The 24,995-nt window shown below is 37.0% G+C and overlaps 1 protein-coding gene across 1 annotated transcript in view; it reads right to left on the reverse strand.

The window, feature by feature from the left end:
• Positions 1-24,995, reverse strand: part of ZDHHC17 (zDHHC palmitoyltransferase 17) — a 76,343-nt gene that overhangs the window by 17,614 nt on the left and 33,734 nt on the right. The window contains exons 4-10 of the mRNA XM_074144425.1: positions 23,155-23,232; positions 21,612-21,756; positions 15,065-15,129; positions 13,541-13,703; positions 8,506-8,631; positions 7,092-7,234; positions 4,668-4,768 (exon numbers count right to left, since the gene is read on the reverse strand). Coding sequence (XP_074000526.1) covers positions 4,668-4,768; positions 7,092-7,234; positions 8,506-8,631; positions 13,541-13,703; positions 15,065-15,129; positions 21,612-21,756; positions 23,155-23,232 — 821 coding nt within the window. The remainder of the gene's footprint in view (positions 1-4,667; positions 4,769-7,091; positions 7,235-8,505; positions 8,632-13,540; positions 13,704-15,064; positions 15,130-21,611; positions 21,757-23,154; positions 23,233-24,995) is intronic.

Genomic DNA, 24,995 nt, shown 5'->3' on the forward strand with positions numbered 1-24,995 from the left:
ACTATTAAGCGCTGCAAAATGCATGATATAGCAGGCATTCACTTTCTGCCCTGTCACTAATTTGCTGTCTTTTATGAGGTTTCCCCACTTTTCACTGTGAGAGACAAGGCAGAAACACCCATGAAACAATACCTACTTTTAGTCCTAATCGATATCCTTTAATTCTTAGAACAAGCACAACGGGCTGAAAATTACTCCAGAAAACCACTTGGAATGAAAGAGACCATCTCGTTAAAAAGAAAATTAAAACAAAGCAAACACCCTACAACCCATGGGTGAGGTAAATGTGCAGTGAGCTTATTTTTCATCTTGAACTGTAGCCTATTTAAAAGGGCCTCAACACATGCAGCTTCCTGCTATTGCAGCCACACGTCACATGAGTCTGAAACCAAGCCAAAGTGCACATTATATACCAAGATGCTCCCTTCAACTAACTACAAATCCAGTAATAATGTCCTTTTCTCCTAAAGAGAAAGATCTGTAAACTATCAGAGACCAATACATGGTAAGGAACCTGCCAGTTCGTAACAGCTGTACACCTGGATCCAAGAGCACCAGTAGATAACAGCAGACAGCTATGCAAGAAGCCTCATTTGACTAGCTATTTATTATAGACACAATCCTTTTTTAATCAACTGAAGCTCTGCAAAAGCTCTCTACCTCCATCTTCTATCTACCATAAAGAAAATCCCTTAGCTTGCAAAAAAAAATAAATATTCATTCACTGCCACCTGCCCCACTCCAGAAGTTTATTTCGGTTTTTATTTAGAAGTATTTAGACACAGGAACAGGAGTTCTGGATAGCTGGGCCTGGGGTTTGGATTTTTTGGGTCTTTGGTTCCTCTAGAAACATGACATCTGGCTTCTTTCTTTCTGCATGCAAGGCTTTTTACTGTTTTCCTGAAGCTAATTTTAGTAATATGAACGTTGGGGTTTTTTTTTGTTTTGAACTGCTTAACTGTACCAATTGGCTTGCTACAGTTTTTAAAGCACTATGCTATTGTAACAGCTTTGTGAAAGCACGAACAACATCGTGAATTCTCTTACACTCAGTTTTTAAAATGATCCCTAATTGAAAAAGTGTGCAGTGTTTGTTTTCCTCCACCTAAGTCCCATCAACATATGAAGTATATCTCAAATAAGATCATCAATTCAGAATTAGTCAGTGATAAATTATTTTGAAACTTATACATTGGCTTATAGCATCTCGTTACCTCAGCACTGCTAGTATGCTATACCAAAAAAGCTTCATTAATGAAAACTGCACACTCCCTTTTGCACCAAATGGAAGTGGTAGAATCAAAAGAAAAATACTGTTAATATTTTGGGTTATAGCAACCCCTGACACCTTAGAAAAAACAGAGCAGTATAAGAACCTTCTGACATAACAGGCACTATTTGTTCAGCTGGAACTGAAAAGACTGCATGAACAACTGAGATATGAACTCGGTCCACGTGCCCTGAACTTTTACAGGACACAAGAGAATGTTCTACCTATAAATACTAATGAAAAAGAACAAAATGTGAAATTCTAGTCTCACGTTATTAAAAGCGTACTTTTAAATCCTTTTTTTTTTCCTTTAAAAATAAAACTAAATTAAAATACAGTGATTTAGTATGTAGGATCTTTGAGGCTTCCCCCCACTCTGCAATCAGTAGAAGATTAGAAGAGACTAACAGAGCAAGACATAACTATCCTTTGTTATGGGCAAAATACAGCTAAATGGAAGTGGCAAACCAGCATCATAATAGTGGCAGGAAAGCACAGGACCATAGAGTCATATATCCATAAATACGCAGATCATAACTTCCTCATTCCCAGGAGGAATAGGATTTCTATTTTAACAAATGTACCAGACTCAGAAGCTGCTGAAAAAACCCCAATGTAATGGAAACATTTACAAAAATTCAGTACACTAGATTAATCTAAAATGTTCGAATTTACTTTCATGACTGGTCTTCTCGCAGATACATTATAAAGCCTTAGAATTTATAGACCTATTTTTCACGTGACTACCCTGAAACTCAAGAAAATGCACTGCTAATCTTTGGGTTTGTTTGTTCTTTATGACACATTGTTTTGACTACCCTTTTCTATCTCACTAGGATTAAACCCAGAAGATCAATGATCTTCCAGACACCTTCAACATATCTACAAGAGAAGAAAATTCGTACCAAGCACCTGAATATTAAAGTAACACTTGCAGCAATTAAGACTTCCATATTATTAATAATATAAAGTCCCAGTAAGGCAATTAGTGATAGTTGTTTAAGGTTAGAAACTTTTTTCCTGAGCAAAAGACAGTCAGAATTTGTGAAAACTACTGGGATGTGTTTTATCACTCGAACATTACAGAGTATAAAAGTAGTACACTGCTCTGCTGTAAGTAATCATATAAAGCTGTAAAAATATAAGAATCCTTTCTCCAACCACAATGCTGTGCCTCATGCTATAAAAATAGAGCAGGCATGCAATTTCTTTTTTCCAATAAAGCTACAGGGCAATTTTCCAGAAGGAGAATGAATTTGGAATCTTATTACAAAGACTTCCAATTAAAAATCATCAATTAAAGGAAGATGGCCTCAAGCACTAGGCCTGTAAAACTGCTTGTCACAGAGAATTGTGTCAGCTCTAATGAAAGCAATTAGTAACTGAAGTTTTTAGACTACTACTTCTGTGTACAAAAAGACTGTTGCAAAGGTTTTGAGGCACCTACCTTAAATTACAGAAGCACTATAATATTTTATTGGCATTCTGAAGTCAGACTTTATTAGGTTAATTAACTGTCTACAGTTACTATTTCTAGTGGACAGTGAACATTATTCTGTGACTAAAAAAAACCCCTCCAACTTCAAGTTATATTAATCAGAATGGCTAACAGAAACAAAAATCTAGGCAAGTTGGTACAAATATGAAGAAAATATGAGCTTCAGGATAAAAACCTCCCAATTTGCCAGCCTTAAGGGACAGCTTTCTATATCAAGATAAGAGGCCATCATCAACTTGTGTTGGCTGTGCAGACACTTTAATATGGTCAAGGACTTTGATTTAAAGTTGCACACATTCTTAGATTTGGTTCAAGGTGATGTTGTCTTAGCACAAGAAAGCATTTCACAGTAGCTCAACACTCACAACCCGAAACACGTAGCATCATTAGCACATGTGAGTTTCTGAAGAAAACCTACAAGGTATGGAAAGCTGAGATTCAGAAGTGAGATGGTGTAGTTCTTATAACTACCTCAGAAACTTGTAATTTCCTATTTGCCAAAAGTCAGCTTTCCTTAAAAGATCAGAAAAGCAATTTCAGGGTAGAGGCATGACATATTCAGACAGCTCTACTCCTTTCCATAAAAACCGGAAAAGTATACTTCCATTTTTAACTACTGCTTTTAAAAATGTTTTTCATACTCATTTTGTACTCACTTTCCTCATTCTGCAGTTACTAGTAAATTTAATTGAGTAAAAACATAGAAAATCAGGGCAGACAGAGAGACTGGCAGTAAGACCAGGATTTTCTAAATAACTATTTCAAGACATACTCATGCTAAAATTGATAGAAATATTTTATTTTCTTTTTTACTTAACAGCTACTAGATTTTCATTTTTAGGTTTTTTAAGGAGGAAGTAGCAGTCATCTCCAGTCCCATGGGACTGCTGTTATGCACAGCAGCACCTTTGAAACACTCTCAGCGTGGAAGCCAAAGGCAGCCTGGAAGCATGGTCTCCTCTCTGTTCTTAACCCAAAAATGTGAGGCTGATTTAGCTGAGGTTGAAGAACATACTAACAAGATGATAAAAGGGTTGCACTGCTACTATCCTATTTCAGGGTAATTCTTTTGAGGACGAAAAGTAAAACAGTTTCTAGAAAAGTCAAGCCAAATTCATCATGACTATTAAGTTCACTTCAACTATTTACAGCTGTATTAAACATTTAATAAAACATTCAATCTTCATTTTGCTTTCTTGGGTATTGTAATTACAATACCCAAGAAAGTTGTTTAAAATTTTTAATCTATTCCCTTTAAGGTGGATAACTGACATTCTTCAGTGAACTCTGAATCAATTTCTATCCCTGTAAGAAAAGTTCATATCTAGGCAGACAGTCAAAAACATAAAAAGATGGGCATATGCAGAATCTCTAAACTCTCGTTAATACATACATCTTCAAAGACTGACAATACCGTTAACAAACATATCTAAAGTTCGTCTGAAATAGAGCTTGTATGAAATAGGTTGCAGTATCTTTAGGAAGAACTAGCTACAAAACCAATTCCACTGGAATTGATACATGCCATGAAATTACCCACTGCTTTGCAGAAAAGCAGTGTCTAAAAATGCAATTATACCTTGTCACCTCACAGCCAGAGTATATTTTATAGAGTTGCTTACATTTCCCCCCACTCAAGAAACTGGTAAATCACAGGAAATTTTGCAGACTACTCTAAGCCAATTTGAGAAAAATCTTTCACTTAGTGCAGCACAACAATAGCGTGCACATTTTTAAAGCGATAAAACAATTACCATCAATACAGAAAGCAATGTTTGATGAAGACAGTGATTTTAAAATTTTAATTAGTTTGCTTACTCTTATAGGATGTATCTAGGTATTACCTCATACTACTAACATGAAAAAATACTACTTCTTACTGTACACAAAAAAGGATATCATTCCAAAACCAGAAGAACCACGTCACATACATCCAGAATTTCGTTGCCAAGTATATTCCAAGAGGCAGTGCACTGTGCATGGAGTGATCAAAGAATGACCTGTAAAGTAGGAGCAATGTCACGTGTTAAGTTTTGACTTAAATTTAAATCCTGAACTACTACTACTACTACTGAAAAACACTTCCTGTTAAAATATGTACTATATAAGATACTGCAAAATCCATCATAAAAACATTTTCCTCACTTATATTTGAAGTTCATGAGAAATTCCTGTTTTCAAACTGTCCAGGTGAATACATGACTGAAAATTATTTAATTAAAAATTATACATTCACTTTTGCAGTGAATGTCTAGAACTGGACAAGAAAGGTAGAATGAGTAAATACTCATGCTAAAACTACACTGTGAAAGCAGACAGAAATCTGCGAGATTCCTAGCATAAAGCATGGATACCAGTTGCAAACTACATTTATTTATGAGATTTCAGTGCCAAAGATATTTTGGAAACCCATACAATGAAAATTACATGCTGAAATTACTTCAGTAAGAAAAAAAGCTTAAGAGACCTTGGTGTTATCAGCCTACATACTTGAAATATTTCAGATTCTTGAATCTTTTGCTTCTGTTACAGTTGCCAACAGAGAGTTTGGGAAAAACTGGATTAATTCATTTCCCGTATAGCTAAATTTGCCAAGTTTGAAGAGAGAATGCTGCTACTTAAAAAATAAATAAAGGCATCAGAATTATTTTCACCTTCTTATACTCTTGCATTTTAAATAATATTCTGAATAAAGTTGAATTCAGTTGAGACAAACTAGATGAGTGACTAGGCAACTCCATACTCAAGAAAAAATTGCTCAACATATCAAAAGTCACTCTAAACTGCTAAACTCCTTGAAATAAAGCTTTTTCCATCATCTGCCTCAACATCCTTACAGTGATGCATTTTGCTTTTTGTCCTGGTGGTGTCCTCAGGTCCACCACAAACAAATGTGCACACTGAGTAGCTCCCATTTCACTTCCTTACTCCCTCGCAGTAACTGGCTCTCCTCTAATGGAAGCTTCTTAGGCCTTTTGAGAAAATCCTATAAGGAAGATGAGCTAAAAAGGTAAGTAGTAAGTGAATATACATTTGGACACACAGTAGCTGCTCAGCAGTAATCTCTTTCAGCCATTTCTGGGCATTTTTTTTTACGTGAAAGGAGCAGAGAGGAAAATACAGCTAAGTAGATTAGCTAAAATTCAACTGGGACAGGAAATATTAATCGAATATTTCATTCAAACCTGGACTTTTTGGAAAACACTTCAAAAAAAGTAAATGCTAGTCCTGAATACGTCAGGTAGGTCAAAAACATAAAACTTTACAGACATAAATCTTGAGAAACCTGAAGAAATCTTGTCCTTGCCTCTTGCAGGAGGCGTGGTTGAGGATTTGCATCGTGAAACAAATTTCTTGTGGGAGGAGGTCAGCAAATTGCACAGTCTCAGAGATGACAAAAGCACTGAACAGATCATCTCCAAGATCCTGCAGAGGCAAAAGCTTGATGACCTCCACCGCCCTCCCGGTGTACTAAGGTCACTAAGATTCTATGAACTTCGTTTAAGGAACAGACATATTTTCTTTTCCTCTTTAAACTGAAAGGAAGGAGAAGCAAGTGTTTCTAATAAACATGACATTTAAGGCGAGAAAGCAGAAAGCTTGTAAGTATGAAGACATAGTAAGTTCTTCTATACACGCCACATGTGACAATGAAAAGCAGAGTATAGATGAAGGAGTCTACAGATCTTGAAAATCTGTTGGAGTATGCTTGCGTTTGTGTGTGTCCATATGCATGTGCATTTATAGTAATCACAAACAACTAAAATTCTTTATGATCAGGTAACAAATGAAAAACATTATTTAAAAGCAGCCTTTTTCTTTAGTCAACCCTTACCACAACAGAAGTTACAAAAGCTGACCTGACTTCATTTCTCTTCAGATGCCTTTGGAGATTTAAATTCTAAAAGACTGGGTTTTAATAGCAATGTTATTGCACATAGATTTTTTTCTATTCCTTTCTAGTAACTTTCCTCTTGATCGTTTTCTTCAAAATCCATGCTAACTTTGTAGACAGACATTCAGCACCCTCCTCTGGAGAATGACTGGAATTTCTGTTCTGCTGTTAGCTTCTATTAGCTCAGTGATATTCACCCAAGGTAATTCCACGGCCATTTGCAAGACAACAGAGCATTACAAGAGCTCAAGATGCACAAGATCTTTCCCATAAATAGCAATAAAAAAATCCAACAAAAAAATAAACGTTGCATGTTGAAAAAGCACACAAAAAAAAATAGAAATTTAAGATTATTAATCCAATAAAGATGCCAGCAAAACACTTCATGTGTGCACACTAAACAGACAGTGTCCTGGTAAAACACTTACTTTGAAAGAAACTGCACCATAGCCCAAACGCCACCATACATCAGCCCTTTAATGAGCCAAGAATCAATGTCTAGGTCTGCTATAAACCCAACCAGCCAAATTACTAGGAATGGAGTTCCCAGCATCACCTTCTGACGGAATTCCTATATAGAAGCAAATAAGAGTAAGTAATTCTATTTTTAGGAACAGGTTGTATAATAATATTCCACAATAAATAGGACAGTCACAAAAACTTAAACAAATTTTCAGGAAGCTTGACATAGGGGGGGAATCTTCATAAATTTTTTGTTATTTCCTATATTGACATATCTCCAACCTATGGGAAATAAAAAAAAAATCTTGCTAAAATTTCATAGCAAATCAATAATTTTATTCATTTATTTACTTTAGAAGAACTGTCTTCTAGAGACTTCACTTTTATTCCAGAATAAAGGCAAAAGTAGGTCTTTTTAAAGACTCTGTCAAAGTGTATAAACATAGTACATGGTAATCTCAGTGAACGTTAAAGACTGAAGTTACGTAAGTAACAGATAAAATCATACTGAAGCATCTATGAAGACAGACTGGACCTTCTTTGTCTTATACTATGTGGGTACAATCCCTGTTGAAGGCACTGAGCTCTTTCCAGATATTCAAAGCACATTCACAATGCACATGTAGATATAATACAATGCACAAATCACTTAAAGTCAATAATCACTGCACTATTATATTACCACAGGGTTAAAGCACAGGCTGTAGCCAGTGCTTTAATCATCAAGATTCAATGTATCTTTAAATCAAGAAGTTGTAGCAAATCAGGGACAGCAATACTTAATATCCAGCCCAACACTCTGCCTAGTAAGAAAATATTAACTCTATGTAAGTTCTCAAACTATAGGCAGGTGGACAGTTCTTCACGCTAGAGCAATATATTACCCTTTATACCCTCATTTATTGCCTCCTCCTACCTGCAGTATTAAATAACCTGAGAAGAAAAAGGCCTCCACATTAGAGATTCACACATTACATTATACTGCCAAGACTGACTGCTTCTTTCATAATTAGAGAGGAAATCAGAGTTCAGTATATCTAAAATGCTTCTTTCCTTAGACGCTTGAGTCAGCTTTGTGAAAGTCTTGGCTATCCCCAACACCAGTACCAACACTTGGTACTTTCCTAACATTTAGTTAGCACAAAAACTAAAGGTAACTGTTTGGAGACTTAGGGTTTTCTTAACTCCTGCCTTGAATAAAGGTGGTGGTTTGGTATGGGGTTTTTTTGCAATTACTTTTGTCATAACAAAAAGATGTTTCCTAAAACTGAACTGTGGAGAAACCACAGTACTGAACTGCTTACCTTAAACAAACACACACACCCCAAAACCAACAGCAGCAGTAATACTGATTTACATAAGTGTTATACTACTTCTTACCTTATCAGCTTTTAGTTTTCTCAGAAAGGACGGACTGTCATATCCCTTTGCCTGTCTTGCTTCCTGTAGGTGATTGATCATCCAAACGTTTTTCCTCTGTTTTGCTAGATCAAGTGGTGATTCTCCCTGCCAGGAGTATAGAAGTGTGAAACATCCCATTTAAAAATAAAATGCAGCCAGAGCACTTTTGAAACAGAAGATTGGCAGATAAAAAAAAAAGTATGTATTTTTAGTCAGTTTAAGCTACTTTCTGGCATAATTTTTGCTCTGCAGCTTACTTGACACCAAACATCATTCATTCCTTTTGGTCTTTTTCACTCTCTCTTAACTACACATGCGTGGACAAGTAGAATATAAAATGTGTGATCCTGACAATACGTATGTCCTGACATAGCAATAATTGTTGCCTTCGGCACAACACATCTATGTTTCACTGTTCTACACACAGTCTACTAGTTGGTAAATGAAAGACTGTGCTTCCCCCTCAGCTATTGACAGGCAGCAGAAATCAAGCAAAGAATAAGAACTCGTGACCCACTGGATCATGGAAACTCCCCCAGTCTCAAGCCTGACTTCTCAGTTAATTCTCTGCCTTTTTGGCAGAGTGAAGTCACTAATTCCATGGAATGTTTCTATAAGGATTTTTTCCACAAGCTTAACGTTCTCATATTCATCTCAGTTACTGAAGTCCTAGGAAGAAAACTGGTTGCTCGTGTCCAACTTATTCCAAAACTCTGAGCTTTTATGCTTCGCTTGTGCTTCACATACTTTGATCCATGCTTTCTCTTTCCCTACTTTCAGAGAGGACTGACAGATAAAGCAAAAGAGAGACAGAGAGAGAGATACAGGGGCCAAAGGTGCCTACCAAAATGATTTGATTTTATTGCTTTTTAAACATTTAGGAAGAGAGCTGAATGAAAGTTATTGACTGGGTCTAAAATTATAGAGGAGGCAAGAGACAACCAATTGCAGGTACCTCCAGCTTCAGTTTTGCATTTGACTCCTCCTCTCTTCTACTGGAGGTAACTCCCCTCCTAAACAAACCATTCATGGAGGCTTGAAAAATGGCTGAATCCTCCATCGCTCGGCCCCCTCCTAAAAAAAAAGTGAGACAGGTACCAGAAACTGAAATTACCCAGAAAGGGCAATAATTACTATAGACAGAAAAGATTTCAAAGATTAAAAAACTACAGCTTTAAAAAGATTAAAAACTACAGTTAGCTCCCTAGATCCCATAGAAAGAAAAATGGGAACTGAGTGACTTAACTGCCATTTTTGCCTTTGAAATCTTGCTCCAAATTTCTAAAAGGAGAGTAAATAGCACAGACTACAGATTATGAGGTGAAGCTTTCTGCTGCTTAACAGGATCTTGCCACTCCTGTGTGAAAAGTTTAACTAGCAAAATCAGTTAAAAAAAAGAGTAATCTTATGACTTAACTTGGCTTCAAAATTATTTAGCCAGATGCTTAAGAAACAGATTAAGTTAACACCAACCTCAACGGAAATGCCTGAAATCAAACTACGGTGCCTGCTTCATCACAGATTTAGTAGCACCTTGAATTGCTAACATCTGGAAAACTCCAGAGATGCTGCTGTTTTACTATCACCTTATATATCCAGACTGTAAAGATTACCTGTAGGACAAGCAATCCCCTCTGGGAGTTGATCTCCCAAGTAAATCCTGAAGTTGTCTTGGGGTCCAGCTGAGCATCCCTTCCACTAGAGGGCCATGAGACACCTAGGAACTGCCTAGATAAAAAGATTGCGGGAGCTTTAAGGGAGTCTTTGACTATGCTTCTCATCATCTGGCCATTTTCATGTTTTCCTTGTATTCACAGGGGTGGTGGATGGCTGACTTGCTTAGAAAGCCAAAAAAGAAAAACCAAACCCAACAAAACCAAACAGGGAACTTAGTCGAGTAACACACTTAGTTTGCCAGCAAGCAATAAGGCTCAATAGTATATATTTTAAGTGTTTAGATAGAAAGAATAATTTGAAGTGTCATTACCATAGGGAACTTTACATGTAGACTTCCCCAGACAAGCCTACAGATAAACTGCATAATCAAAAAACTACATCTAAAGACCGTTCAATGATTCATTAACAGATTTTAAAAAAATAAAATAATAAAAATCTTCCTTAAACCATAAAAGCTCTTTTAGTTCTCCATCAGTCTCTAGTAAAAAAGGAGCCTCTGTTTATATTTAAATAGAACATACAGGTTTCCCCCCGACCCCCAGTGATAAGCTGACTCCCTGTGAAATCCTGTCCTCATCTGCCCTATCTGTCTACTGGTGTAGCAAGATAATTAAGCCTAACAAAAAATCAACCAAACAAAAAACCCACTCTACTTTTACTACTGAAAAGCAGCTTCCAACTCCAACTGTAATCCAGTTGTTAAGAAAGTATCTTACTACCAAAAGTATTACTTTCTTGTACAGCCTAATTAAAGAGGATACATAACACAAACGGACAAACCCACTTCTTGTATCAAGCTTTATTCTAGAATAAGAATGCTATTCTTCATATATTTCTCAAACTGTCAGGCAAAGCAAAAAGAGCACCTTGCTGAGATAACTGGTTCCAATTTGTTATAAACCCGCATGCACCTTTCTAGCACTGACTGCCTAGAACTGATAACAACAAAGTCAAAGCTCACAGTTAATATTTCACCTACCTCATAATTTGAAAAATATAAGTGACTTTCAGCCACTTTATTTCTTTAACCTTAGCTGTCTACCACCATTTTTGGTGAATTCCATGGGCTATCACAGAATCACAGAATTGTAGGGGTTGGAAGGGACCTCTGGAGATGATCTAGTCCAACGCCCTGCCAGAGCAGGTTGCACAGGGTGGCATCCGGGTGTGTTTTGAATATCTCCAGAGAAGGAGATTCCACAAACCTCTCTGGGCAGCCTGTTCCAGCGCTCTGTCACCCTCAAAGCAAAGAAGTTTTTCCTCATGTTGAGACAGAACTTCCTGTGTTCCAGTTTGTATCCATTGCCCCTCGTCCTGTCACCACTGAGAAAGCGACTTCACTAGATAGTGCTGCAGAAATCTGGAAATGACTGCATCAGAATGGAGACTTTCATGATTCCTTTTATTTCTGGGGAACATGAGCCATACACTTAACTGGCTTTTGGCTCAACTGGCTTTGCTGAACAGTCAAAGGAGAAGCACAAAACTGAGTTTCTATATACCTATAAAAATCAATCAAATTCTTGTGTTTCCTATAGGTTTACTATCACCCGAATCAGCATCTGGTATAAAGCCACTGGCAGGATGGCAAAACTGCCACTGCTAGAATGGTTTTGATCTGCCGAAGATCCTAGAAACATGGGCAGGCATGCAAGAAACCTAGACTCCACCACAGAAGGCAGGCAATAGTTAATGAAACAAGGCGCATGTGTAATGAAACCAGGCATGTCTTCCCGGCATGACTGGAAAGATATCATGATCCAGCAGGTTCATAAACCTATTTTTCTACTGACTGCTGCTGTCTGTCAATAAAGAAAGGGAGACCAATGAACTGCTTCAGGCTAGCAGATACTTTTTCATTTGGCCAAACTTATGAATTTTTATTACAAATTTCCTAAGAGTCCAGAAATGTAGGCAAGGTGATGACTTTAAAACTCTAATCACACTACTCAGTCTGCCAAGGGAAGCAAGGTATGAAACACTGATTTTTTTTCCCACAAAAATACCTTAATTTTTACCATTAGGTGGCATAGAAGAAAAGCTTTTCAACAGTTTACAAGAAGTGAGACTAGAAGCATAATTCATCCACACGACTGACCTTACAGACCAGGAATAATTATTATATATTCACATCAGTACAAGCAAGAGGTTAGTTGATTTGTTTTAAACACATGAAAAGCCATGTGATTTTTCTAATGAGTTTTCATTCATGATCATCAGTATTACTGATATTCTAAAGTGGATGCAGGACCTAGAAAACTACTAGAAAAATTGGACTGCGCCCTTAAAAAGACTGTTCCATGCTGTTCAAGAAAAAAATATATTTACACATCCGTTTAAACATATTTCTATCACTTGTGGCCAAGCACAATAAGCCCTGGCCATCTTAATCAGTAGGAAAAATGGTGAAAGGTCAAATAAACTTAATTAAATATTTAATGTTTTATAAATGTAGATTTACAGCTATATATTCCAGTTTAGGCACCCCATCTGTAACACTCATTAAGTGGTAGATACCAATATTTGAAGAGAAATTCAGTAGAGAATTCTTTATTCTTTTTTCTAAAAGTGAATTATTCTCTGACACCGCAGAAGAAAACAGTGTGGGTGGTGAAGTGCATCTAATTTGATAAACAGAATAGTCTGGAGGCAAAGGACAAAACCATGTTCAATAGGCGTGCCTTCCACCGCTGGAGAAGATCTTACAGGCTCAAAGTCTATGGCCTAAATTCTAAGCGCTGTTTGACCGATCTAACATATGCTAGGGGTGGGCTCTGTTAGTGATGAATCTATCTTCATCATTAAGAGGTTCTGCTAGAGTAATCAGGCAACTTAAAGTTCTGATGCAAAAAAGAGCCCGTTTTCTTTTTTTACTCCTACTGGTATTTTTAGGCTTCCAACTTCCTGACTGCCACTGGGAGATGTATTAGAGCATTTGTCATCCCTCTGGAAGAGAACAGCGATGCCTCACATCTCACTCCAACGAACAGTCACCCCAGAACTTCACTAGAAGACATTCGGTCAGATTTCCAATTTTGCATCCAAATGCATGGGTCTTCACGCATGCATTCTAATTGCACACCCCACTCCCATGTATTTTCACATAATCATTGGTAAATTATTTACATGAGTACTTTTGAAAGTGCAGATTTAGTAGTTATACATGACTGGTAGGAAAAACTGATTCCCAAATTAAACATTAGTGGCGCGGCTCTTCCTCCATCTTCATGATCCCATCATACCCACAATAATAATAATAATCTATTCTTAAGATTGATCATAAGCTCTGTTATTTTTGCCTTAAACCACTTACAATAAAAACAGACCAAGTGTTTACCTTTATATTTTGAGCATCAACATTAGCTCCAGCTTCTAACAGAAGACTAATAACTGTAGTATTTCCTGCTAGCACAGCCCAGTGCAATGCTGTGTTTTTGTGATATTTGTCTCCAAGATTAACAGAAACATTAAATGTAAGTAGTAATCGAGTTGGATCCACACTAGAAAAGAAAATTCTTGTCAGATCTACAGAAGATGCACTCAAATACATATCAACTTGTTATTAATGAGTTAAATTTCTACAAAGAACATTGATCAGATACACTATGTAATAGCAAAGTGACATTTTTTGCTGATGATTATGAATGGCTCCAATTCCCTTCCCCAAAGAGGAACTACAATTCTGCTAACTTTTAGAACAGCTCAGTAAGACAGCTTGTTCTGGGATGTCATGAAACACATTTGTTATACCATTCTCTTTTCACATTTACCAACACCTAACATTATTAACAGATTTGTAAAAGCATGCACACAGTTATATACTTAGCAGATAACAACCGAAGTTTAGAACATTTTATATTTCCACTTCACATTCCAAAATATGAGAATAAAATAGGATTATAATGTTGACAATGGTAGGTATTGGTAAAAGCCAGCCTATGCTCATTTTAACAATCAATGGAGATAAGCCCTTCTAAACAGGAATCTAATTCAGAAAAATTTGCTCTTTGGAGAAGTGTTATTTTATACCAGCTTTTTCCAATCATCTCCACAGGAAGACTCACTTTGTAAACTAATATTTCATATTAGTGACTATGTCTGCATAATATCCTCTCTCTTGAATAGGTCATTGTACTGGTTTTGGCTGGGATCAAGTTAATCTTCTTCATAGTACCTCCTATGGTGGTGTGTTTTGGATTTGTGTCCAAAATGGTGTTCATAACACACCCATGTTCTAGCTGTGGGTGAGCAGTGCTCACACAGCATCACACTGCTCCCACTGCCCCACCAGTGAGCAGGCTGGGGGCGGGCAAGAAGCTGGGAGTGGACACAGCTGGGACAGCTGACCCCAACTGACTAAAGGAAATTCCAGACCATATAATGTTGTGCTCAGCAATAAAAGCTGGGAGAAAGAAGAAGAAAAGGGGGACATTTGGAGTTACGGCATCTGCCTTCCCAAGTAACCATTACAGGTGATGGAGCCCTGCTGTCCTGGAAATGGCTTAACACCTGCCTGCCAATGGAAAATAGCAAATAAATTCCTAATTTTGCTTTGCTTGGGCACAGAGCTTTTGCTTTACCTATTAAACTGTCTATCTCAATGCACAAGTTTTCTCACTTTTACCCTTCTGATTCTCCTCCCCATCCTGCTGAGTGGGAGTGAGCAAGTGGCTGCGTGGGATTGAGCTGCCAACTGGGGTTAACTCACAACAGTCATAAATGAAGAAAGATAATGTGGCAATTGTGGAAAGAACATTGACTAGTTAAACAAAAAAAAACTTTCCAAAAAACCAAAACCAGTCACTACTCTATGTCACTTAGTTAACATCAAGAGAGAGTCAAAACTTCAGTGAGATATTACCTATGCGTTCTGTAAGCTGCCCACATTAAAGGTGTCATTCCATTTTGATCCATCATATCTACATCCTAAAGAAGAAAAACAAAAAGTTGGTGAGGTGAGGCATGCTCAAGATCCAGTAAATACAAGGTTTGCAATGAGAAGCAGTATTTGAAGACTAACCAACTGAATTGCAGAAAAACTGACTTTTAGTACATAATAAAACAATTTTAAAAATGAAAACAGATATTAATACCATCATTGCATAAATATAATCCTTCCAATCTATTTTGGAAACTAAGGAACAGTCATGCTGTATAGAACTAGTAATTTGTATCTTACTATTAGTCTTCAACATAAAAGATTATACATAGATGGTGTACTATTTCACTCAAAAGCAGAAGAAAACTAAAATAACGCACCAATATTTAATAAAATACTTGATAGATTAACATAAATACCATGGCCTGAACCCTACATCCTACTGAATGCTAGCTGCATCTATTTTTCTACTTGCAAAGCAATTTTCCTTAGTTCACTCAGTTCCATAGGTATTTACGTATGTGGATATCAAGTTAATAGACACCGGAAAATTTCTACTTTTTAAAAAAGCCATTAATAGAAACAACCTACCCAGAAATAAAACTGATCTATGACCAAGCGGTGACTAAACTGATGGCTAAAAAATAAAAAAATAGTAATATTACATTTAACAGAACATAGCCACAGAATGACAAAACGGCACGATCCAGACAATCCTCTTAGATTCATCAGAAAGGATCTAATACCTACAGCATTTTTTCTTATAGATCCCTGCCCCACTAATGTAGAAGTTGGTAATTTCTAAATACATTCAGGCAGATTATACTCTCAAGCACATTTGGGAAAGTGGCACAGACCACCAACAAAATTCCTGGAAGCTAACTTAATGCAAGATCTGAACAGTTTTCCTTAGAGACAACAGAGCTATGTCAATATTCCCTATGCTACTCCTCTCAGGCCTTACTAGGAAAATTAGGTTGAAAGTGTTTCAATAAAGTCTTTTGCTACAGAAACTACTGTCAGAAACCCAGAAAGTGGATGATGTTGCTTTCTATCACCTCCAGAACCTTCTCCTCTCCAGTATTCTCCCAAATGCCCAGCACCCTGGGATCCCAGCTCACGGTGCTGCTAGCCTGACCCAGGCAGAAGTCTTCCAGAAACCCCAATTTAGTTCCTCCAAATAATTACTTGTAAAACATTCCTAGCCTGCAGCTAACTTTACATTTCTGTTGCTTAATTGAAAAAAAAAAATCAGAAATTTAAAAAACAGTTGATGGAAACAGAACCATTACTTTATTGTATTGTTTGTTCAGAAAAGAGTTACATGCATTGAGACCATGATCCAAGTCTGTTTTCCCACAGTACTTGTATAGATTAGAGCCTTTTGAGCCTACTAGGACCACGCAACCATTGGCACTCCCTTTAGTCTCCTGTTGTTGAGATCGTGAAGGAAACTGGAACCGCAGTCTAACCTCAAGTTAATTCATCCTTGAGAAGCGATGACTTTGATTTGCAGGTCACACTGTGTGAACAATGTATTTCAAAGATACATGAACGATCACTCTTTCATCTTTAGATTTCATATAGAAAAGCAGTTATTCGTGACAGCAGGGACCTGATTGCCTGGATGCAAGTAAAACGATTCCTTCAGTGATTCCACCTGACAAATCAAAACTACACTTTGCACACTAGGTGACACTCAGTTGAAAAAAAAAAAAGAAAAAAAAAAGCCATGAGCTGTAGACTATCCCTGCATGCAAATTACCTATGCAGGTTACAGCTATTACTCATATTAAGCTACAACACGGGCTGAAGCAGATCCCTTTTCAAAGGAACTTTAACATGAAGCAAAGCAACTAAGGTTGTCTTGCATACTGTTGTATGGACGTAACAAAGATGACGTGGCTGTGGATAGCAGACACATCCTCTAACAAACCTCTCATCGAAAATTCTTTTCTATTTTGCTGGATCATTACCACAACCACACAACAAACGGAACATTTCAGAAAGGAAGCTCTGTTGCTGCTTTTTACCAAAGGGCTGAGGCAAAAAAGTAAACCTTCAGCAGCAGATATGCATTAGGAGACTGTTCTGCTGTTCTGGTGTGTACCAATAGGCATTTTAGCATTAATTTCTTGCTTAACTCTAGTGACAGGTCAATCTGATAATGCTCATGGAGGGATGTACCTATGCTGGTAGGACACTGTACCAGAACCAAAGATTTTGATAATAAGTGATGCAATGATCAGAAATTGCACATACTGCTGCCCTTTGCATTTCGTGAACTCTGTGGACCACAACTGGCAAATTTTTCACTTGTTTCCGAAATAGAACAACTCTGGTTCTGAAATAGAAAAACTTTGGATACGCAAAGATAACCAGATTTAATAAGCTTGGGATATGCAAAGATAACCAGACAAACTAGGACACTAATATAAGATTCCACAAAAAGCTTTAGGAGAGGTAAAACTATAGGGGAGAAAGAGCTTCCTGAATGAAAAGGAGCCCTAGCAACTATTCTGCTGCTTAACACTACATTCTGAAAGCAATACAGCGGATGAGGTAGGAATCTGAATAGCAGCCAGAGATCAGAGCAGCATTTAGGGTTACCAAGACATTTAACAAGTAATGGTCAAACCAGTACTGCGGTACAGTACTGCCTTTTCAAAAGCACAAAAAGCATCAAGAGATTCCACTTAGAAGTGGATTAAATTGCATAGAAAGGGACCAGGAATTTAATCCTCTTTAGAACCATTAATAGTTATTTCTCAAATTCAGACCTTCATGTAAAGACCCATCATGCCCGTGTTCAGAATCCTATTCACCATAAGGAAAAGATCTTTTTCATATGGACTGTTGCCCAGGTAAAGGGAAACAGGCTTCTAAAAAGATGACATATTTAAAAGCATATAGTAAAGAAGATTTACCAGGGAGGGAGATGTAAGGCTGAAAACATTTCCTAATTTAGCAAAGATGTGCTAGTTATTCACTAGAAGCAGAGATTTTGTAGGATTCTTGTGGAATGGAGTGCAGACCGACAGGCATCAACTCAGGTAACACACAGAACTGAACCCACCTCGTTCTTTCAAACAACAAAAGCTGTTCTGAATACTCTAGTCCCTCACACGCAGAGTCAGTTTTGACAATCATAAGAAAGAAACACAACTGAACTTATAATCCTGTCAGTAACGTGCTTTAGGCTCGGTCTAGGGAATAAACACTTGGTTTAGTGTCTTAGAATCATAGAATGGTTTGGATTGGAAGGGACATTAAAGATGCTCTAGTTCCAAACCCCCTGCCACAGGCAGGGACACCTCCCACTAGACCAGGTTGCTCAAAGCCCCATCCAGCCTGGTCTTGAACACTACCAGGGAAGGGGCATCCACAACTTACGCTGGCCCAAGCCCCATGGAGAGAACAGTCCTTGGGACCAACAGAGGTAACAGTGCTTAGGAGCACAGCTCATGGACTGCAGCACCAAAGCAACCAAGGCTGCCAGTACCACATTGGCATCTCCTAACCCAGATGCCAACTACTCCTGGGCCATAGTTCAGAAGAAGGCCCTATCTAGCTGGGGACAGCACTTAACACATACAATTACACCTCTGAGAATAAAAAAAAAGTACATACTTGGTGAATAAGTGATTGATAGTTAACCTATGAGTATGACACAGTTAAACTATAATTTTAGCTCTAGAATATACTGTACACCATGATTTTACCCTATAAGCAACTTTACAGTCACTCATTATCTGTGACTGAGGTAAGCTATCTCACACATGCCACAGGAGAACACCACATTTTATTTATCCATCTAACGTACCACATCCATATCTTAACTTCTTCCAGGGTGAAGTTTGCATATGCTAGGCCCTGATATGCCTTTGGCATTTTATGTAGCATAAGCCCAGTGTCAAGCAGTCAAGTAGTAGGAGCATCAATTTTGAACATTTTTAAGTGCCTTCAAGCTCTTTTCAGTTTTTCTTTCTTGTATTTTTTAAAAATAATGAACTTACCTAAACTTGAACTCTGCAACAGATTCTGTTACTTGCTATCTGATTATATTTACATCGTGTACTTGCCCCAGGCTTGATTTTGACCCGGGCAACCATCTGACACAAACAACATGAGCAAATTACGATACAGTCAGGTATTAGTCTCTCAAAATTCAGTAACAGACATGACTAAATAAAAAGCGAAAGCTACCAGCCGCTGCTGCCTCTTGGCTGAGTAGTACTTGCTGGCAGGAAAGTGCATTCACCTTACACCAAGACCAGAGGGCATCTGACTGAGAGTTCTTCCCCTACGCTACACTCCAGAAGCCAGAGGACTGGGCTTGAGCCTCAGATTGTATATTTTACCCATGGCTGCTACAGCTCAGGAAGAGCGTGAAGCAGCAACACTGAAGTGGGGGTTCCAGCTCTGTCTCAAAAGGAGACAAGAAGCAATTAGGAGCAACTTCTTAATCCACCTGTCAGTGTTCGACAGTTATGAAAGCTGGCTCTCCTCTGATCATGCAGATCCACAAAGGCATCCGGACCAGAACTACCAAAGCACAACTGACCTTTATTTTGACATTTATTTAGTTGTCTTTTACCACACAGATACTACAATTAGGTTCAGAACAAGGGCAAGTCTACTCTTTGAATATAAGAAAACCTGGTCTCTGTAAATACAAAAGGCAAAAAAAATTTGCATGTAGTATATAGCAAAAGTAGTTCAGGTTTCCAAACCCAAATCATGGCATCACAAAGGAAGTGGAAAAAAAAAAAAAAAAAAAAAAGGATTAATGACCTCATATGGACTTATTAAAGCAAAATAAAAAGTAGAATCATGTATTTCCTATAGCTTCTACAGAAACCATGTAGTTTCTGTAGTTAAATGTAGTATAGCTAAAGAACTATGAGTTTAGGGATTGTTATTGCAATGCTATTTATATCACTACATTTTAAACATACAAATCAAGACATCATTTTAAAGTTGAACTTTTTGAAGTGCTTCAAAAAATTTCTGTTAAAATTAATATAAACGTACAGAATGGAAAGGATACCAAAATCATAGTTGATAACATTTGGAGGATTTAATAAGAATCATTCTTTCAAAAACTATTGATAAGGAGAGCTGTTTCTAAGACAATAGGTTTTAAATTTTAAAGCAAGTTTTGTATGTTTGTATATGTACACATGTAAAGACATGCAGCTTCTTTTGGACTGAAGTATTACATGCTCAGATAAATAGGACAAGTCTGTATATAATCATGAGGGCAAACAAACATTTACAGGGAGATTTCATAATCACAGTAGAACATTTTAAAGGCCACTTATACTTCATTAATGCTATGTTTTAAACAAGTTTGCACTTGTGTAACATCTGCAAGATTTTTTTGGTAGCATAAAACCCACATACAATTATACATAATTTGTGAACAAAACACAAAACTTGTTCCTGATGAAAAAGCACTTCTCTCCAATCATTTTCTCTTACAAAATAGCGATTATATATGATCAGCCTCTTCTTGTGCCTAGCTTACTCTCTATCATACACTAAATACTGTTTTACCAAACAGTTCTCACATACAAACTGAATACTACATGGAGCAATAGTTTATTTTTTTACATGTATAGGCAACATCATTTTCTGCAGCAAACTTAGTATTTGATTTACACAGACCAAACCCACAGATTTCATAGTCATATTCTACCTGACTCATTGGATTGTACCTCACTTGCTATTTGAAAGAAAAAGCAGCACACAACAGCGTGAACAGCATTAGCAAGACTGTAGAAAGAGACAAACGCTGTGACATTTCTATATGGTTTACAAAATAAATTAAATTTGTGCTTCAGGCACATACGTGTGGGCGAGTAAATCTACAAACTACAATACAGGGTGAGTAGCAAAAAGTTGAACGTGTTTTTGAGCATACAGACTGAAAGATGGGAGACAATGAGAACAGTAATGAATACACATGCTATTTACACACTTCAGTGATCTAGCAGTAATATAAGAAGCTAGCAAGGAGGTTTTGGGCTGTTTCTGTTTGGTTTATTTATTTATTTATTTATTTACACACTCACACAATTAGTAACAGTAATACATAAAAGCTGTGGACTGAGGTGTAGAAAAAGAGATGACCTATGACAACTCTGTCAGTCATTAGATTCTTTACCCATGTATAAACTGATAATTCTGTGAAGAATACTAAAATATTTGCTGTCATTGTCACTGTTACCATTTAAAGATAATTTCATTAGAAATAAAGAATGGTAAAAAAATAATTGCTAGAATTTCCACATACCACACTAGACAGGCATGAATTAAAGCCAAAGTACTCAGACCAGTGTTAGAGGAAATTAAGTTAGCAGGTGGCACATCAATACTGTAGTCTACAATAAAAATAATTCAACATCTTCTATGTTTAGTCAGGCAAATATTTTGCATTTCCTGAATGATAGGTACAGGTTTCAATTGTTTTCCTAGTCTAATTTTGAGTAGAACCTATTTAAATATTATATTACTTAAAATTTACCTGTCCTTTTGCTATCAGGTAAGCAACAATCGAAGTATGTCCAAACTGGGCAGCCAAATGAATACAGCTACATCCTTCTCCATCAATTAGCGACGGATCTGCCCCGTATTTCATCAGCTGTACAACCATGGATAAGTGACCCTGTCTAAATGTAACAAAACACAAAAAAACCAAACAACTGAATAACTATATACAGAAAAACTATTAAAATTTGAATATTTGAATACAACAAATATGTTTACCATTTAATTACGCTACCAGAGCTTCTGCACTTTGACTCGTACTTTGAAAACAACAATTGTCACAATCTTATTCTCCAACTGAGTAAGCAAACTCATTTACATAAACAAATTCTATGCAGCCAATGCATGTACCACATGGAACTGGCTTAAGTGTGTTGTGTACCAACAGTCAACAAAAAAGTCCCAAGTTACTAGTTTAGAAATGTAGTCTACTGTGGTTTCTTCTAAGCCACACACAAAACCTGCTATTTTAAGGGATGTCAAACTGGCTATATACTCTTACTTTTTGTGGGGCATGTGGTTTATCTTTCTACTATTAGAAACAGTAGTGAAATAAAAATAGGGGGAAAAAAAAAGAAAAAAGGAAAACTGAAGGCCTACACTTCCTCCACACTACATTAAAAGCTTAGGCATCTTTTTGGCATAATGAGCTGTTGATATGCTGCCCAGCTGTCAGCACACAGTTTCTGACATGAGCAAAAAGACCTTTTCAATGTCAAAGCAGCAGCTTTGGACAATGCTTTACAGAACAACAGATTACAGCTATGAACACCAGAAAATTTAATCAAGCTTCTGTATTATTAATGCAGAACAGAGTGTGATCTATAACAAAAAGAAATATACAAGCCAAAATCTTTAACAGAGGCTAACAAGCAAGTCTTCATTTTTAGCAAACACATTCTTTTAATACATTAAATGTTCCAAAAGCTAATTTTGTAAGTCTCCTTTTGCAGTCTACAGTTAAAAACAATAATATGGACAGTGTTCCTTTCCCATCTATTTCTAGGTCGTTGTCTGAAGAAGCAGCTGCTACCTTAGGGCTGTCTTCAATTTTCCCAGCCATTCATCATTCTCGGACCATCTTCTACATCATACATGTGATTTTAAGTGCATCTTAAAAAACAGTCCATACACGAAAAAGAACACTGCAAGGACAATGTCACACAAAATCATCCCAAGCCCCATCTGCACAAGTGTTACTGAACTTTGGAAGACTCACAGAAATAAGATCCCCAAAGTAAGAGTAAACCACGGCGATAACAGACTCTAATTTTACTTTACTGTTTTTTCCTATCATAGCAATCATCTTCCCCTACATCAGGAAGAGATAACACAAAAACTGAATTATATGCTGAAAGCTCCTGTAGCTTAAACATGCCACATTCACAGTGTGCCCAATTATCAACCACTGAGTTCATTCTTGTGCAAAGTATTCCCAGAAAATTTGTAAGTCAGTCAGTAGCAGATAATACGTTAAGAAAAAACACAGGAAAAGAAAATTCCAGAAGATTTTTCCCCACCTTGTTGCCCAGTGAAGTGGGGTAGAATTTAAATCTCCTCCAAGTTGATCAACGATAGCACCTTTTGATATATAGTATCTGGAATAACAAAAATAGTAAACATTATTTCTCGTCTTGGTTAAATATAAAGGACACACAGTCAATATGTTTGATGTTATGTGAAAGAGTTACGGAAGATCAGAAACTTTCCTTGCCTTTATATAACCTCCCTTTTAAGAGGTCATACATATACATTCAACTTGTTGCCTTTTTGATGTGGCTTGGGAGAGGGGGGATGCTTCCTGCTTTATTTTAAATATGCTATTTCCTACTTTGGTTCTAAGGTAAAACAGAAAAATTGCTCTCTCTATATAGATTAGTACAAACTGTGCCACCATGGAAGTATTTAATAAAATGGATTCTTCTAAAATATTCAGAGACTGTTGCATTAAAAAAAAAAATTTGAATTAATGGTAAAAGAATATGCTGCTAAAAGACTAGCATGTTTAGAAAATTTTGGCTAAAATGGCAAAGTTGTATACAATTCAACTTCCAGCATGTACCATTACTGGAATGGCCCTGCTGAAGTCACTGTTCCAAGAGTTCACACTTAAGTTACATGTTTAGCCAAGTGCTAAGATTTTTGCATACTTCTCAATTGTTATTAACCAAAGGACAAAAACATCAGAGTATTTAAAAAATACTTCTAAATGATGTTCTGGAAATTATTTTTCCCTAAAGAACACTTATAAAAAGATGCGTTATCTGTTGGAACAAAACAAGTTACCCATATTTAACTGCAGCAATTCGTATTCATAGTCATTTGTACTGTTTCTATGAGCTGTTTTCCTTGCTGTTTTATATGGGACACTGAACTGGCAATATTCCTTTTCCTTTGTGAAAGAAAATGCACACCTTACAAAGAAATTAATGTTTTTACGAAACAGGCTTTCCCAGAAGGCTTCTAGTTCTTCATTCACTACTGTATAAGCCACTGGGAAAAAAAGGTTATTATTAAGAAACCTTTGACAATTATTGTTGTTTGTTGTCCTCAAAGCAGGACAAGCACTATCTAGCTATAGATTCCTAAGTGCTTGCACATTTCAAGTACCTGTGCCTGCAGACTTTTCAGTTTCAAAATACCTGTCAGGTATATATGAATGCTGCTCTCCCACCCACACAAACTGTCCTTCAAATCCTCAGCGTTGAGATTTTGGCACCTCAATTGCTCTAAGTGTTTCAAGACGTGGCAAGAAGAAGGGCAACAAACAAAACAATTTGAAAAACATTACTCTAAGTAACTATCTTCTTTTTCTTTAGGGCTTACTGATTCACAGACTGGAACTTCAAAACCAGCCCAAAAGTTACCTTTAGGAACAGAAACTGAAAAATGCATTACTAACCATGTTCACACTAAAAATATCTAAAGGAACAGACCCTTTATACAGTTGCTTTAGAGCCATCAGACACAGTAAGTCCTTCAGCAGGCTTGCCAAAGACACACAAACTCTGGTTTGTATGACAAACAAGATCTGCTCTGATTGACATAGGACAATCCGCTCCACTGTTCTCCAACAACAAAAGAACAAGATTGCAATGTCTCTGCTGAAGTTTGGCTTTTGGATTTCTTAATGAGAATAACAAAAGATTTTGTGAAAGTCTTGCTCTTGTGTAGGTGAAAAGACAAGGCTTACGTAAGGTAGAGGGACAACATAATTTTGTTATTGCGAAGCAAAGTCTCAACTACCAAAGAACAAATTTGAAAAAGACACTGAGAAGCTATTTAGTCCACCTTGGGAAGGAGTTGTCTAGATACAAGGCAGCACAGAGAAATTCACAGTCAAAGCTTGGATCCATATCAC

Source organism: Numenius arquata, chromosome 2 (genome assembly GCF_964106895.1).
Source record: "Numenius arquata chromosome 2, bNumArq3.hap1.1, whole genome shotgun sequence".
In the NCBI taxonomy this organism is placed as follows: domain Eukaryota; kingdom Metazoa; phylum Chordata; class Aves; order Charadriiformes; family Scolopacidae; genus Numenius; species Numenius arquata.